This window comes from Gavialis gangeticus, unplaced genomic scaffold, assembly GCF_001723915.1.
Source record: "Gavialis gangeticus isolate Ggan-Ray unplaced genomic scaffold, GavGan_comp1, whole genome shotgun sequence".
NCBI lineage: Eukaryota > Metazoa > Chordata > Crocodylia > Gavialidae > Gavialis > Gavialis gangeticus.
In genome coordinates this window covers 201,879,541-201,896,904 of record NW_017728992.1, presented here as the reverse complement: position 1 = coordinate 201,896,904, position 17,364 = coordinate 201,879,541, and the positions used below count along the sequence as shown (strand labels likewise).

The window sequence follows — 17,364 nt, the reverse complement described above, 5'->3', positions numbered from 1 at the left end:
TTGAACCCTAACCCAAAGCACCTCAGAGTGCTTCTCCTCAATTTCTGTTCATTGTATTAGTGACTGGAGGGAGGAAATGGATACCAAGCTGGTGAAATTTGCTGCTGATACAAAACTCTTTAGGTTGGTAAAACCAAGTGAGACTTTTGAAAACGTCCACTAGAGCTAAGTGAATGAGTTGATGAAATTTAGTTTGGATAACAAATGGGCTTAGTGGGCTGAACTGTCAGCTTTTCAGGAAGTAACTCAGAGTGTATCTGTACAGAACTCTTGGGAAAGGTAAGTGGAGTAACTGAAGATTTGAATGTAAAATATGTTGGTTATAATTGGTTAAAACTGTGGCCATGTACATACATTCAGTTTCTCCTGGGGGAGTCAGTACTCCCTGGGAATTACCTGGGAACAACCAGGGTTAAATAACTCCCTTGAAAAATAAAGTTCTCTTCAAGCAGGCTTCCAACCCTGTACACAGAGCAAATATCTGTATACACTCACAGCACAGTCCTCCAACACCCCAGGGTTCTTTGTTCCCAGTCTTCTGCTCCCACCCCCTGGAAAACTGTCTGCTGCAGCTGAGCAGAGAGCAGAACAACATGCCTCCTTCATAATCCCACATTGTGATGCAGGGAGACACAGGCTGACTCCAAGCAGTCTGGGCCGGCCAGCCAAGGCTGCCCTGTGCACTGCTATCGTTTGTCTCCAGGCTGGCTGAGGAAGTCTGCAGAGCCTGCAGAGATGTGTGTGCCAAGACCCTCTGGCTGTGCATGCAGCATCAGCACTGCAAGCTCTCCAAGGGCTCAGCATTTAACTGTTTGTGCAGCAGTCTCCAGGTAAGTTTTCTACCAGGAAAACAAACCTGGAAGAATTCTCCCAGATCATCTGCACAGGTGTATGCAGCCTGCGTGACTGCTGTTCAGAAGAAAAGTAACCTTGGTTCTCTTAACTTGACTCGCTTTTGAATCCAAGCATCCACGTAGGGATATATGGGGTCTAAATTCATACCTTAATTCAATGTATTTAACGTCGCAGTTTTTCCTATGTAGCTATGCCTTTAGAGAATACCAAGTATCATATATTGCTGTGCAGTCCCCAGCTAGGTACTTCCAAGTTTGATTACAGTAGTAATGTGGGCAGATGAGAAAAAGCTCTTGGCTTAAAGGCAGTGGAATTAGGCCTGGCATTTTCAGTGCGGGGTCTTTGACTTAAAAATTCAAGTCCCTACTGAGCTACAAGAATCCCAAGTTAACTAGGTATTTAGGTAGTTTCCTGTGCCTCTCACCATGCTACCAGATATAGTCCTTTTTTGTTCAAGGGCTGCTGCTTTTTGAAAAACATCCTACTATCAAAAGAGAAAGTAAGAATGCCAGTTCAGGCAAGCAGCTGCCAGTGTGTAACCACTCTTTCTTGAAGCCTGGCTTCAGATGGATTCAGATGACAAAATGCTTATCTCTGGGCTTTCTTGTCCACACTAGAACACCCACCATTGCTGGCATTAATGGAGTTACAGCGATGGGAAAACTTTTTTACAAAAATTGTCAATGCAGCCTAGGAAACCAGCATCTGCTGTGAGATTTCTCCTCCGTTCCTTGCTGAAAGAGGGCTAAGTTACCATAATATAGTTTCCATTTGCTGCAGGGTAAGAGTGTGCAGATGGACAGCTATTGTGGAACAGCTGACACATAGTAGCTCTTCCCCATGCACACCCACTTATAATTTCATAGTAAATTGGTTGCTTGTTCATACCTTTGAAAGGAATTTCCTGCCAAGCTCTAGACTACCAGCTGATGTCATTTCTCCTGTTGTCTTTTGACACAACTCAGGAACTGGTATTGAGGTCAGTTGAGGTGCTAAAAGATGAGGCATGCCAACCTCTCAAACTTGGTTCAGAGATTATACCTTTTATTAGATAGGTGGTTCCCAACCTTGGCTCACAACCCATATGAGGGTTGCAGGGGCAATGCTGGCAGTGCCACATACAAACAACGAGCCACGCTGCATGATGAGAGCTCCCCCATCCCTGTCCCAAGGTCACCGCCACTGCCACACTTCACTCCCAGCAGCGGGTCACAGCAAAAAAAGGTTGGGAACCGCAATATTAGACCAACTCAGAAATCACAAAAAAATTATCTTTCTTTCCAAGCTTTTGGGCTCACACACCCTTCCTCAGGCTTAAGGAAAATTAAAGATGGTATATAATTCCCCATAGGTAGAAAAATAAATTTAATTTGGTACAGAAAGATAATTTTTTTTTTCAATTTCTTAGTTGGCCTAATAAAAGGTATCATCTCTGAACCACGGGTTTGAGACTTTTGCATTTGCCTCAGAGCAACGTGGCTACCAAATACATTGCCAAAAGATGAGGCAGTCATTTTGGTTAGTTTTGGTTTAGACCATTTAAAGGCTTGAATATAAGAACTGAGACTCTAGACTTGGCACACGGGTGCTACCGGGAGCTGGTAGAGTGCAGAGATGAGGGGCTGTCTGCAGCCTGTATTGCTAAGGCGGAGGACTGCTGTGTTCTGGATGAGTTGCAGTGTCTTCAGAGCTGATGCTTTCGAGACTAAATAAATGTTACCACAGTTCACAGGCAAAGGCTTATGCTGGGCAAGCTTATGCATCCTGTCCTTTCTAAGGACAATATCTCCAATTAGTCCAAGATGGAAGATCGTATTCCCTAGGAAAACAGTTTCCTGAGAGCTCAATAGTGCTAAGAGTTAAGCATCCTCCCAGAGCCCAAATACGAAGGCAGTCGGTGAATCTGTGCCTTTGACAAGTGGAGGATGGGCTGTTGCAGCCAAAACTTGAGTCACTGAAATTCTTTATACAATTTTTTGTCTTCAAACAAGTAAAAAAAATTACACCGCTTAATCTGAAAGAAAAGATTGTAGTTGACAGTTCCCCTGCTTCATAGGTTCCATTACGAAAATTATCTCATAAAATTTAGATGATCTGAGTCTTCATTTAAAGCAAAAAATGTTTATCAGGTTGATGTAATAGGACTTTTTTTAGGAACTTAAAAGATTCTTTAGTTTTTTGTAATGCATAGTATATTAAATTCTAACTTTCAGGGAAAGTATCTGTTTTACAGCTATTGTTGATTACCAAGATATTTTAAATCCATATTTCTTTCTAGGAGTCAGGTATACTACATAAACTAGGTGTTTTCCCTGTGGAACTGAAGTTTGGTATCTCTAAACTTTAAGCACTTTTTAATCCATGAAAAGTATTGTCAAATCTAAATATGCATGTTTTAATGCAAGTCATCTCATTTTATACTATCATTGTGTGTATATAATACACTATTATACACAGATAAACGCACTATGAGGAGTTATGACTATGATACGTGTGTGTATTAATTCAAAGGATGGTTATAAATCATTCATGAGAACCAATTATTTCAACCTTTAATGTTAAAATTACTATTAAATGATTAGTATGTATTTGAGTTGCACTAAGAGGGATTAAGAGGGCTTTTTTGTTTGTGAAAATGTTGAACACCATCCAGATGCAAGAGGCTTTTTGACATTCTTGGAGCTCTTGCATTTATTTTCGTTCTCACCTTAAGTCCATAACAACGTGTTTTTTCCAGAGTTTTTAGTGATCATGTTAAAATTGATTTATACCATTTATACCTACAGATATTTTCTTATGCTCCAAATATTAGTTGTTCTATCATCTCCTCTTTTAAAAGAGGATTCATTAGTCACAGGGTTTTCAAATGCTTGTTATCATTATAAGTGCTATATCAAAGCTCATTTTGGAAAGTGTGGCTGCTCACCATACACCATCTCTTCATACCTGATCTGCAGGGAGATCACTGAGTTTTGTGATATCAAGTGAGGAGCACGAGCAGGGCCAGGCGACTGTGTGGGGGGCCTTTCATTTTAATTGCATATTTGCGGGGGTTTAATCAGAGAAGTTGTGTTATTTTTTTTTATCAAAGAATTTGCAATTTTTTTTATTAGAGAAAACCAGGATCCCTGGCCATCACAATAACAGGATTACAACATTATTACCAACTAAAATGCAGTGTGAACCATGAAGGGAAAAGTTCGCATGCTGTTCTTTTGAAATGACGTGTCTTAGGAATGCCTTTCACAGTGAAGTCAGGACAGCAGGTCCACAATGCCGTTCTTGGGCACTCCCTTTTCTGCATTCCAGTCCTTTTCACTGAGAGGTCTTTCCTTTTTGTACGTGGTGTTTGAGAATTAGACTTGGTGAAATCTGCCTGAGCGCGAGGTGCGTTGTCCTTATTATTTTGAATATTAATTTACGGTTACTAGTGGATAAGGTTCCCATGGCCATGCACATCTCTTTGTACAGTAGTAATCTGACATGTATGGGTGATGTACACGCACAGTTCTTCTGATGGCACATGCCAAGTGAAAAAAAAAGTTACTTGTCTAAGTGGACATGTGTATTTACTGCAGTTCATAAATTGAGTGTAAATATAAATGCACAAGCAAGCCTGGCCTTTGTGACTGTTTTGATTAGTAAATCTATATCTGTAACAAAGACACAACAAGAGGCAAATCATATGAAGTTTGCTGTAATAGAAGGACATTTCTCTGAGGAGCTCAGCTCCCATATTCAAAAAACAAACAAAAAAAATCACTACCATACCTTTTCTCTGCTCATGCAGATGGGAATAGGCCAAAATACAGGAAATTTGCTCCCAAGGCAAAGATCTATCCAAAATTGCTTGGACAGTAGTTTACCAAATATTTTATATGATGGTCAAATGAAGCAACCTTCAATAACATTGACTTTATCCTTATGTGACACATACCTACTTATTTTACTGTAGGTGAAAAATGACTATATGTTAGAAATAGCAGATCAAGTGGACCAGGAAATTGCTTTGAAGCTAGGTTGCCTTGAAATCCGGTAAGCTGATAATTTTGCATATTTATTATTCATCTCATTTCTAACATACTGGTATGCATTAATTTTGCAACTGTTTTTTAATTCATAGTTTTCTTGATTCCCTGATCAATATATATGAATAAAATATTATATGGCATTCTAGTGAAAACGAATTTATCATTTCAAAGGAAAAAATGATCAGACTATACAGTAACTTATTTCTAATGTATTTTTTATTACAGATTAATTCTACAATTCCAATTAACTGCCTTTTCATGTTGCTTTTATTTGGTGCATATTTGCAACTGAATATTTTAGCCTACAGAATACATTAGTATATTCAAAGGAAAATAAGTCAGATAGTCTCATGTCCCCATACTTCTATAAATATTATAGGTGAAGAACATAATTAAATATAAAGTATTTCTGTCTTTTGTCTCTTGACAAAATATTCAAGATTTTTAAAATGCTAATTTAAGAACACCAGTATTTTTACAGAGAAGTTTCTGAAAAGCTAAATGATCTAACCTTGTAAGCTGTGTTGATACTTTATGTAATTCTTCCTATGTCAAACTGGCAAACAGAAGCCTCTGGGAAAGTAAATGTGTATTTATCCGATTACAAGAGTCTTGAAACAAATGGCCCCCTTATACCTTTTGAAGTGTATTTTCACTGTGTAATGGAGAACGTTGGGCTTCTGATAATTATTTGAGTTCTGCTGTTGTCTACCACAGGAAGATTAGTTAAAGTAACAAGATCAATAAAAAAGGAATGGTAAATAAGATGATACGGTACAAAGGAGAAGTACAGACTGAACAGTGATTTTAAGAAATAAAACAGGATTAAATTGCTAATTTTAGTAGGGTTAGCAATGAGTAGGAATTGGCATGTCAGTATTTAAGCAAGGGCATGAACTCCTTTCTGCCAGCCTTCATGGTAACTCATGAGTAAATGAAAGTTGCCTATGTGGAAATTAAAACCCCTTTCACCTGGATTCAGAAAGTGCAATGGATATATTTATGCAGTTCCCTAAGCCAGTCTCATCTCCAAGATTTTTACTGAGCACATTGTGGCTATCAGATTTCTCTCCATTGCTTTCAAGGAACTACATGTACTTGATTTTGAGTGTCCTGTGTATGAAATGACTTTCCAAAAAAAAAAAAAAAGTATGGTAATAGAGTATACTATGTCAATAAATATTGGAAGTAAAGGGTCTTCAGTAGTAAGTTGCTGAAAGCTTTGAATGCATTCATATTAGCTTTGGGCTAATTCATCCAATAATTGTTGCTTGCAAATATTTTTTCCCTGACTTTAGGAGATCCTACGGGGAGATGAGGGGCAATGCACTAGAAAAGAAGTCCAACTATGAAGTTTTAGAGTAAGTATTGCATTTTAGTTTGAGGCATGAAAAGCCTCTTGTATAGGAAAATAAAGATCAGTTCAACGAGAAGGCAAGCTCTGCTTCTGTCTTTTGTAGGAACGTCACGATAGTAAGACTGCCTTAATTTAAATAAAAACGTGAAACTGTTACACCTGATACATTTCAAACCTTTCAACCTATTACGATGGTGAGAGGTCATTTAGCTCTGTCCAATCAAGATAAATTGGGTTGTTAATAGTTTCAACTCACTGATGTTCATTCTTATAGGAAGTCTTTTGTATTCTGTTAAAGCACGTGGAATCAACTTGGCTAGCCCTACAATTCTTTGTTCTAAAATGGAGTTTGTTTGTATAGTTAGATTAATCAGTCACAGGAGTAATTTACACTGAGTTTTTAGTAACTTACTGGCTACTTGACATTTCTATGATGTGGTTTTATTTTTCCTTTGTTTCTGTTATGTATGTGTTTTCATTGGATATTGCTTTTGCAATTTAAAAAAAACACCTTGTTACATGTCCACACATTACAAAACTTAGCCAAGAAGGATCCTTGTATTAAAATTTGACTTGTTCATATAATCACACTGTATATGGTAGATGACTTCAATCCAAATTTGAAAGAACGCTTGAAAAGCTTTGCATTTAATTACACAGGAGGCAGCTGATTGTTAAACCAGGTTAAAGGTCAGTTTTGTTTTCATTGGCTTTAGTGGAACAATGTGTGAAAACTGACTTGAACTACTTATTATGCTTCTCTGCTGAAGAGCTGGTGCATAGTATAGTGTAAAACAAAGTGAAAAGGTCAGTCCAGGACTGAGAATCACATTTTCTGGGTATTTAACTTAAAATAAAAGTGGCTAAAAAGTCTTTTTTGAGGGGCATTTAAATAGTTGTTTAGGTGTTGTGAAAAGAGCCCTTCTTTTTAAAGGAATAAAATTATTGCCAGTAAATATATCTGTATGACATGAGACTACAAAACTAATGCTTTCCCCTTATACCAGGGAAAACGCACTGTGTGCGCGTACTCAGGAGACTGGGAAGATAGGAGGAGTCCATGCTGCTGGGCACTTGGCTTGAAGTCCTGTGTTCTGAGCTCAGCTATAACGCTGATGGGCTGTGTGATATTGAGCAAAGCAGCCTTTAATTTTTGAATATCTCCATTTTTAGGTTTCCAGCTTGAAACACCTGGAGCTTTTTAAAAGAATCTAGGCACACCTATAGTCCTGCTGACTTTAACTAAAGTTCACTTGGGGGTTGGCATCTCTGAAAATCAGTCTGTACTGGCATGTCTCTCTCATTGGGCACCCCAGATGTAGAAGCCTCTTCTGGCATTAAAAATCCTTCTGTCTCAATTTCTCTGCTTTCTACAATTGAAAATAATGCTTACCTTATTCATAGGTTGTGTCTAAACATTATGATAGTTTAGTAGTAAAATGTGGATATCATGATTTTGAAGGATTTTGTTCTTATTGGGTGCATCTACACGAGACACTTTGCCGCCGTAGCACCAGTGGGCACAAACTGTGATGCCACACCTATGTTGCCATAGTAACACACTCCTTTGCTATAGCACGTTGCTATGGTGACGTAGCAGCTAAAAATGACAGTGTGCTGCTGGCAAGGCACAGTAACAGCTGTTATTGTGCCGTCATTTAGTACTTCCTTTAGGAAGTAAACTACTTTTAGGAAGTATTAAATGACCGTGTAGTAATAACGGTGCTGTAGGGACATGTGTAGATGCCCCCATTGTGTAGAATATGTTGTCCTAATACTTATTTATGTATTCAGTTTTACATGCTGTCCTTCTCGACAAAGGCTCAGGGAAGCTTACAACAAGAGAACAAAGCAGCTTGGAAAACAGGAAAATGACAAGAGAACTAAACAATTTAAAGGGAAGCTAGGATTATCAACATAAAAATATCCCCTAAAAACTAATACAGCCTAGCCTTGAGTATTAAACACCTGACCAAATACAGATGTCTTGCAACACATCCAGAAGGTGTCCAGGTTCATGCGCTGGCAGGCCTCAAGAGGGAGGGTGTCCCATGGCTGCGGAGCGACAACTGAGAACAACCTCCTGTGTGGACGTGGTGTATTGATGGTACTTGCAGGAGTTTGCATTCAGCTGACCTTGGGGATTGCGATGGAGTATAAGAGAGAAAGCAGCCCCTTAGGTACATAGGGACCTTAGGGCAATGATGCTCAATCTTTTGGCCCTACCGGGCGGATAAGGGGCACAGAGCCAATAAATGGGCAAGATCAGGCCCTGTATTGCATCTGCTTGCCTGTATTAGGCCCTGCAGAGTCAATCTAGCATGTAGGGCAGGGGTGGGCAAAATATGGCCCGCGGGCTGGATGCAGCCCACCAAGCCGTTCTGTCTGGTCCGTGAGGCCCCTAAAAAATTTAGAAAATTAATATATATCTGCCCCTGACTACCTGTCATGTGGCCCTCAATGGCTTGCCAAAACTCATTAAGAAGCCCTCTACCCAAAATAATTGCCTTCCCCTGATGTAGGGTCATGCTCCCTGGCCAGCAGAGCTCCCCATGGGTCTAGACGTTTGGCAGCAGGAAAGAGGCAATTAATGCTGCCACTGCTACCCGGCTGCTAAAATTTCAGAGCCAGGGGAGCCCCACAGGCCAGATTACATGACCCACAAGCTGGCTGGGGGTTGAGTACCCCAGTTTAGAGCCTTTTAGGTCAAAACCAGCACTTAGAATTGCTCCCAGGAAGCTCCTGGGAGCCAGTGAAAAACTCTGGAGCACTGGAGTTATGTGTTTCTGCCCTCCCCAAGACAGACTACTGTGTTTTGCATCAGCTTCAGCTACTGAATGGTCTTCAGGGGAAGCCCTGTGCAGAACATGTTGCAGTAATCTAGCCTTGAGGTTACAAAGACATGGATGATGATGGCCAGATCTGAATCTGAAAGAAAGGCTTGCAGCCTTCTCACCAGGTGTAAATGGTGAAAGGGTCTCCTAGCCACTGCTACCACCTGAAGATCCAGGTGTAGCAGAGGATCCAGGAGCGCCTTCAGGCTGCAAACCTGAGTGATCGGGGGAGGCTGAATCCCATCAGTGAGTACTAAATACAGTAGTAGGGGTGCACTGATAGAGATTTTGGGGACCCGATACCAATAGCTGATTTTTAAGGAGGTGTATTGGCCAATACCAATCTGATTTCTGATACAGCTGCATGCAGCTGGTAAGTCTGTTGTGGTGTAAGGGGAAAGGGCATGGAGGATGCAGATCAACTGCTGGGCTGTTGAACCAGCAGCTCTCCAAGCTGCTCGGCTGTGCTTCTTGCTGCCTGCATGCTCTGCTGTAGCTGTGTGCATGCAAGGCATTTATCAGCCAAATTATTGGCCATATCAGGCCGAGTTCTGATACAATTGGACCGATGTATTTGTGCACCTCTACTAAACACTTGCTCAAATACATAAATGCCTTATATGGATGTAAAAAAACAATAAAATTTATCCTCCCCCCAAACCCAAGACATCTGCTTATCACCATCACCTCTGCCTTGTCTGGATTCAGTTGCCATTAGTTCATTCACATCCAAATCCCTACTACAGCTAGGCACTGGAAAAGGACTGAGGTTGCAGGGCCAGGGTCAGAAAAGAAGAGGTAGAACTGGGTATTGTTAACATACTAAGGGCACCTCACTCCAAAGCTCTGCACAGTCTCATCTGGCAGCCTTGTATACACATGGAACAGGACAGAAAGCAAGGTAGAGCCCTTGAGGACCCCAGAGGAAAGGTCCCAAGGGGATAATGAGCCATCACTGCCTTCTAAGGCCTCCCTGCTAGAAAAAATCAGAACAAGTGTAGAGGGCCTGTAAATGCTTTACCAGAGGTTCATGTCCAACAGTATTGAAGACCACAGAAAGAACTAGGAAGATCAGAAGGCATAATTTTCCCTGTCAGTCTCCAGGCGAAGATCTTCTGCTGAGGGCATGAGCACAGTCTTAGTACTATATCAAGGATTTCATAGATTTCATAGACATTAGGGCTGGAAGGGACCTTGGAAGATCAAGTCCAGCCCCCCGCCCAAAGGATAGGATCCCAGCAAGATAAGCATCCACTTTGCTGTTGAAGGTGTTCAATGTAGGTGCTTGAACCACCTCTGATGGCAGGCTGTTCCAGACCTTGGGGGCTCGGACAGTAAATTCTTGCTTATGTCCAGCCTGAAATGGTCTCGCAGTAATTTATGACCGTTCAACCTCGTCATACCTCAGGGCGCTCTGGTGAACAAACGTTCCCACAGAACTTGGTGGTCGCCCCTGATAAACTTATATAGGTGGCCACCAGATCACCCTTGAGCCTGCGCTTTTCCAGGCTAAAGAGCCCCATGGCTCTCAGCCTGTTGTCGTAAGGTATGCTTTCCTGACCTCTGATCATGCACGTGGCTCTTCTCTGGACTCTCTCAAGCTTCTCCACATCCTTTTTGAATTGTGGAGCCCAAAACTGGACGCAGTACTCCAGCTGCGGCCTCACCAAGGCCGAGTACAAGGGGAGAATGACGTCCCAGGATTTGCTTGAGAAGCATCTATGGATTTAAGCCAGCGTTTTGGTTGCTTTACTAGCTGTAGCATTGCATTGCAGGCTCATGTTCATCTTGTGGTCAATGATGATCCCAAGTCTCTTTCTTCCATAGTGCTAGCCAGCGTAGCACTGCCAAGCCTATAAGGATGCTGCAGGCTTTTCTTCCCCAGGTGGAGAACCTTGCATTTTTCTCTGTTAAACACCATCATGTTTTCATCCACCCATTTCCTGGGCCTGTCCAGGTCAGCCTGGATCACCTGCCTGTCTTCTGGTGTGGATGCTTTGCCCCAAAGTTTGGTGTCATCGGCAAACTTGGCTAGTTTCTCCAAAAAGTGATCATGGGATACCAGATCGAAGGCTTTTTTGAAGTTAAGGTATATGACATCAATCTCATCTCCCTTGTCCAGGTGATAGGTCACCTGGTCATAGAAGGAAATGAGATTGGTCAAGCAAGACCTACCTGCAGCAAACCCGTGCTGGCTATCTCTTAGGATGTTGGCATCGGCCAGTCCATTAAGGATGGCCTCTTTAAACTTTTCTAAGACCTTCCGTGGGATAGAAGTCAGCCTGATGGGCCTATAGTTAGCTGGATCCACTTTCCTCCCTTTCTTGAAGGATAGGCACCACATTGTCCTTCTTCCAGTCTTCGAGCACTACACCAGACCGCCAGAAGTTCTCAAAGATCCATGCCAGAGGCTGGGCTATGATGCTCGCCAGCTCCTCTAGTATCCTGGGGTGCAGATTGTCAGGGCTGGTTGACTTGAAGGTATCCAGCTTCTCAAGGTGTTCCTTCACGAGGTCAGCATTAATGGAGGGCAGGGGATCTCCCTCACCCGGACCTCCCTGTCCCATAGCGGGCATGGGTGTCCCATGGGACTGATGAAAGACTGATGCAAAGTACCCATTTAATAAGTTGGCTTTTTCCTGGGCGTCAGTTGTCTCGCCTGGTTCAGCAGGGGTCCAGTGTTGCCCTCGCTTTTCCTCTGGCTCCCCACATATCTGAAAAAGGACTTTTTATTGTCCTTGATGCTTGAAGCTAGTTGGAGTTCAATTGCAGCCTTGGCTTTCCTGGTTTCCTCCGTGCAGGACCAGACCAGTGCAAAATATTCCTCCTTGCAGGATGAAAGTGAGACTAACAAGGGTCCAGGAAATCAATGGCATCCAGATAAGCCTGGAGCTTTTAGGACATCCAACTAAAAAGGGGAGGTTAGTGATAGGGGGATAACTGGTTGGGGAGTCGGTATTAATATGTTGAGCATATTTCATTTTAAATGTCTGTATTTCATTTTAAATGCATCACAGTAGTGTGTCTATAATAGATATGTGTTCAGTGCTGGTGTCAGTGTCAGTGGCATTCCATGACAGTGAAAGTGAAGGAAACAATGGAACTGGGAAGTGAGGCACGTGGGAGTAGTTTGAAGTCAGTGGCCACCCATAGAAATGTATCCAATTTAGAGAGAAACTTAAAATGAGGAGTGAATAATGAGGATGAGCTGGATAATCAAAGAGATGATTGGGGGAATGTTAGAGAGCATTCTGGAATAATATAAAGATGAATTATGGTGGCTCAAAGAAAGGCTGATATTTTTCTACTTAAAGAGAGGAGAACTGATAAGATTAATGACTATAGCTGAGAATCATGGGTTTGACAAATGGGTAACATAAGGTAAATTGGATATTTATTTGAGATTGTGAGTTGGAAAATACAATTAATGCAATTCATTTGGTTTGCAGCAAGAACTGAAATAACTTAGCACAAAGTCAGTTCCTGGACAGACTTGAAAGAGTATGTATTAGTACTCGGGTTAGCACCCTTGACTGAAAATTAGCTAGCAGCCAGGATACAGAGGAGATGTAATAAACGGCAGTGCATTAATGGAAGAGCATACCTAGTGTAGAGGTCTTCCAGAGCTCATTGTTAGAACCAATTAGGTTTAAAACTGTCAGTAAATTTTGAAAGGGAACTAACAACATTTGTTTTTGTGGATGATGCCAAAATAATTGCTATAATGGAAGATGGACAGATTTCAAGGAAAACTGGGCTGACTTAGGTAAATGGGTATTTGACTGGCTAATTCAGTATTAGAAAATATAGAGACTCATGCACAATAACCCCAATGAAGGACTAGAGTAAGCCAATAAAAGTTGAGCATGAAGAAGAACTATACTTTTTGACAACACCCGCTCCCCCGCCTGCCCCCTCCTCCACCACACACACAACCCTTTGCAGCTGCTGTAGGTATTTCTTGCCTTTGTCAGGTGTGCTTGATATAAAATCAGCTGCAGTGAAGTTTTCAGATAAAATTAAATCTGGGTAGGGGAAGCCAACATAGGCAGACAGAATCAAAATGCAGAGTAAACTGGGTACTTGAGGGCAACAAAGGAAAATTAGTTGTTACAAAGCCCTGCACCCAGGATAGAGATAAGCAGCAGAGATATAAAACTGAGGTGAAAAGGAGCAGTTGCACTAGATAAATATTTTGGAAGCATAGCATGGTCTTTCCATGTCACCCTAATATCACTGCCTTTCCTTTTCGTGACATTTGTTGCTTTATTGCTGAATTTGGGAAGAAGTAGAAAGAGAAAAGTAGAATAAGAAAATGACGCATGTTCTACAGCTGATCAACCTTACGTCAGTTGAACTGGGTGCAGTAATATTTAAGTGAATCAGTCCCTGTACTGCAGACCTGTGTCCCCGAAGTCGCCCTCTATTGGGCTCCTGTGTCTTGTTGTAGCACCTTAGCCACTTGTCGGTCGCCTCCCTCACTCTTACCTGCCACGACTTTGATGTTACTATGAACGTTTAGGGGGTTGCTTTCCACTAAGCAAGGTTTTCTCCAAGTGTTTTGCTCCCCTCTGCTTTGTTCACCAAGATCCCCCTCTCCTTGGCCCAGTCTACGGACTCCTTCTACCCCCTGTTGAGTCTCTTGGGCTCTGAAGCAGCTCTTGGGAGTCCCAGGTCTGAGGGTTTTTGTAGCTTGGTCACAGTTTGGTAGCTAGGCTTCTGACATCCTGCTCCACTTCACCAGGCCCCTAGCAGCTCGTGAGTTCCACAGTGCGCTCAGAGCTGCTCTGTGGGGCATCTTCACTTGTCTCCTTTCCTCCCCTCTGCCACTGCAATGCCTTGCAGTGTTCAAACCAGCCCACAACACAAACTTAAGATGTGCAGCTTCTGCCCCTTGTTTCAGGCCATCCGTCACAGTAGCTTCTTCCCATCATGGCCTCCAGGCTGCCTTGCCTCCTGGGTCCATGAGCTCACTTTCCCCAGTTTCTGCACAGCTCGTTCCCCCAGAGCATGCCAGGTTCTACTTCTTCTAAGGCTGGATTGAAAAAAACTGAGGCTCCAACCCTGAGATGAAATTTATATGTGCTTCAGTCAGCTTCTCCCCTTCCTGGCCACCTGGCCTGAGGCTCTCCTAACCAGGATCAGCTGCCTTCTGTTAGGACTGCAGCAAGAGCAGTGCATTAGGCGGTCTTCCTCTGTCAGCTGCTCTGGGTTTGTATCTTGCAGCTTGTCAATTTAACCCTTTGGCTGCTGCAGCCCCCTCACTTCTTCTGTCCGATGCCGCTCTCAAGCAGGACTTAGGTAGCACTCTTGCAATGTTCTGGAGGCTGACTGCTACTGCTCCCTGAGCACTGGGCTTGGCAGGGGCCTCTCTGCAGTCTGAAGGCCACGTTCTGTCCCCTGTGGGGGGATACCATGAAGTGTCTTTGAGGCACCATTGCCCGCTCCGGGCTTCCCCTTCTTAGTAGCAAAGTAGTGGCCGTTACACCCCTGTTAATGACGTGTATAGAAAAGAGAGGGGTAATTCACCATGTTAGGCAGAAGGCAGGGTAGATTTGCTCCTTATAGACTACCTATAGATTTAGAAATACAAGAATGGAAAACCCACTTTACTTTCTTTACAGTAGGCAGGTAGATTTGCACTTTATAGAGTAACTAACTCAGAGATGTACAGGATAAGCTTTTGGGCTTATTTCATCAGATACTGTGTGAAGTAAGCTCTCTGGTTATGGAAGCTTATGCTATACGCATCTCTTGAGTTAGTTACTCTGTAAGAGACAAATCTACCTGCCTGCTGTAGAGAAAATAAAATGTGTTTTCCATTCCTGTATTTATAAATCAATTCTTAAATCAGTTTCTACTTGTAGGATGACATTAATCACATTAGAAATGAAACCAGTAGCATAACCAAAGAGAAAGCTATTAGAACAACTGTATAAACCAGTACTGCTATTAACTATCCTTAACCAGAGTAAGAAGTAAGCTGTTACAGTCTTAGTCTGGTACAGCACATTGGTTTCTGTCCCAGTTAGGTTCTGGCCCACTTCATAGTCGTGAAATGCAGTCTCTTGGTGTTTGCTTGTGATATTTATATGTTATAATTAGGTATACATTTTGATTGATAAAGCTTGTTCTCTTATTTATGAATGTGTTATATATTGCAGACCACTGCTGTGATGCTGCATGTTTTTTTGTTAAATTCTATTATAATTAAGAATTTTGCATTTACAATTTAATTCAAAAGGTAGGACATGCTATATTAGCAAATTTGACTGAGTTGGTGTTCTGTATATTCTCTACAGTGATTTCTGTTGAGATTTGCTGCCCACTCAGCTCTGCAACCAAAATATATTATATAATTTAGTTTAGTAATACATTATAGAAGATGGTGTCAGCCATGTGCTGCAGGGTTAAGCTAGCAATGCTGGAGGAAGTTAGGCGACTTACTTTTGCAAAATTGCTCTCTAAAATGTTTAATGTTAACTAATATATTCCTCGTCAAAATGTCTTTGCATGTTATTTAGACAGCAGTGATCTGTCAGAATAATCTAATTCTACATGGGATGCTAAATTGCACAAAATTTGCATTTAAAAAGAAATACATCAATGGGTTTAACATGTTATGAAGGTTTTATAATCTTTCAGCCTAGTGTAAGAGCTGCAGAGATCAGCATCGACTGTTGCGAATGAGGACTCCTTTCTTTTTAATCTATAATGTCTTTTTAAAAAGTGTGTGTTATAAAATAATAACACTGTGTACCTTTGGAGGGAGCCTCAAAAATATTGGGTTGTATTCTTCATATTCCTTAAGCAAGTATTTAAATTCAGTGCATTTTATTTCCCTTTGGTTTCATTGCTTGGCAGCTGGTTGTACATCTATAACAAGATGACTAAGAACAACTTTCTAACTCAGTTTAAAGATTATTCTGTGAAAGGAGAGTCAGACTCATTTGGCCCTGGATTCAGCCAATGGGGCTCATCACTTGACTACCAGAACCCCTGTGGCATTGGCATTAATCCTGCTTCAACACAGCTCTGGAATCCAAATAATTAATACCACTGGTTCTTGCTTCAGTTTCTCCCCTGTGCCAATTTTTTTCTTTGCTGCCAGGGGCAACTAAAAACCCTGATTTCAGGAGCTGAGGGAGAGGCAAAGAGCACTAGCTCCCTTGGTCCGAAGCCACACTACAACAGAAGGGATTTACATGAACACTACAGAGATTCTAGCAGCTGCAGTGGTCTGAATCTCATTTTAACTTCTTCTCCCCTTCAAAGACACCAGCGTAGAAGGTTTTCTTTCATGTTCACTAGGAAGGTGGTGGGTAGACATGGTCCTGACGTTGAAGAGTTCATAACCTGTCCATCATATCTTAATTTTTTTTTATTCCTGTCCTTTAGTACCATTTCAGAAGGTTACAGCAGAAAATTACTTATCCTTTCAGTTTTCTTCTCAAGTTTGGAGACTTGGTTTTTTTGGTAGTGTAAGAGTGATGTGGTAGCTGTGATGGTGCAGAGATTATGCGAGTGGCAGGCATTTATTCAGGTGATCATGTTTTATTGGATCAACTGTATGATTGGGATGGCATTAGACAAGCTTTCTGCATCAGACCTAATGAAGAATGTCTTACATTCAAATGCTTGTCTCACTCAATCCCAACTAGACAGTTGGTCCAATACAAAACATCACCCCAAGAAATCCTTTTATCTTGCATTGTTTCTAACATGAATTTTTATGCTACAGTTCACGCAGATAGTTAATGTTCATGTGGCATTTGTTAGAACCTAGTGTGTGCTGTTCACGTGACGTGGCATAAAGACTAGCTTACAAATATTGCTCTGAGGGGTCAGAGCGTCCTTCTGTTTCAGTCATACCTGCTTTAAAATTAGGTAGAAAACAGTGTAAGGGAATTGTTAAAAAAAAATTAGAGAAGGTCCTCTTTTGATAAAATTTTCATATTACATGTTGATGCAGATTAAACAGTAAACTGAGCCAAAATTAAAGATCGGCCCCCAAAGGTGGGCAGAACCTACATTTGGATCCAAAGTAATGCTACTTGGGCCTTGCATTTATGTGTATGGATTTGGTTTTTGTTTTTACATCCCCTTTCTTTTGAGCTCATGTGTATGCATGAACTAGGGTGGCAATGTTTGTCAATATTAGCTCAAGATGGTTTCATAGTTTCTAGGGTCGGAAGGGACCTGAGTAGATCATCTAGTCTGACCCCCTGCCATGGCAGGAAAGATTACTGGGGTCAAACAACCCCAGCAAGGTGTTCATCTAACCTCC

General features: G+C 41.6%; 1 protein-coding gene across 6 annotated transcripts in view; it reads left to right on the top strand.

Annotated features, from left to right (window-relative positions):
• Positions 1 to 17,364, top strand: part of PTK2 (protein tyrosine kinase 2) — a 463,084-nt gene that overhangs the window by 273,278 nt on the left and 172,442 nt on the right. For all 6 annotated transcript variants that reach the window (XM_019528216.1, XM_019528218.1, XM_019528213.1 and 3 more), the window contains 2 exons: positions 4,811 to 4,890; positions 6,185 to 6,247. In XM_019528216.1, coding sequence (XP_019383761.1) covers positions 4,811 to 4,890; positions 6,185 to 6,247 — 143 coding nt within the window. The remainder of the gene's footprint in view (positions 1 to 4,810; positions 4,891 to 6,184; positions 6,248 to 17,364) is intronic.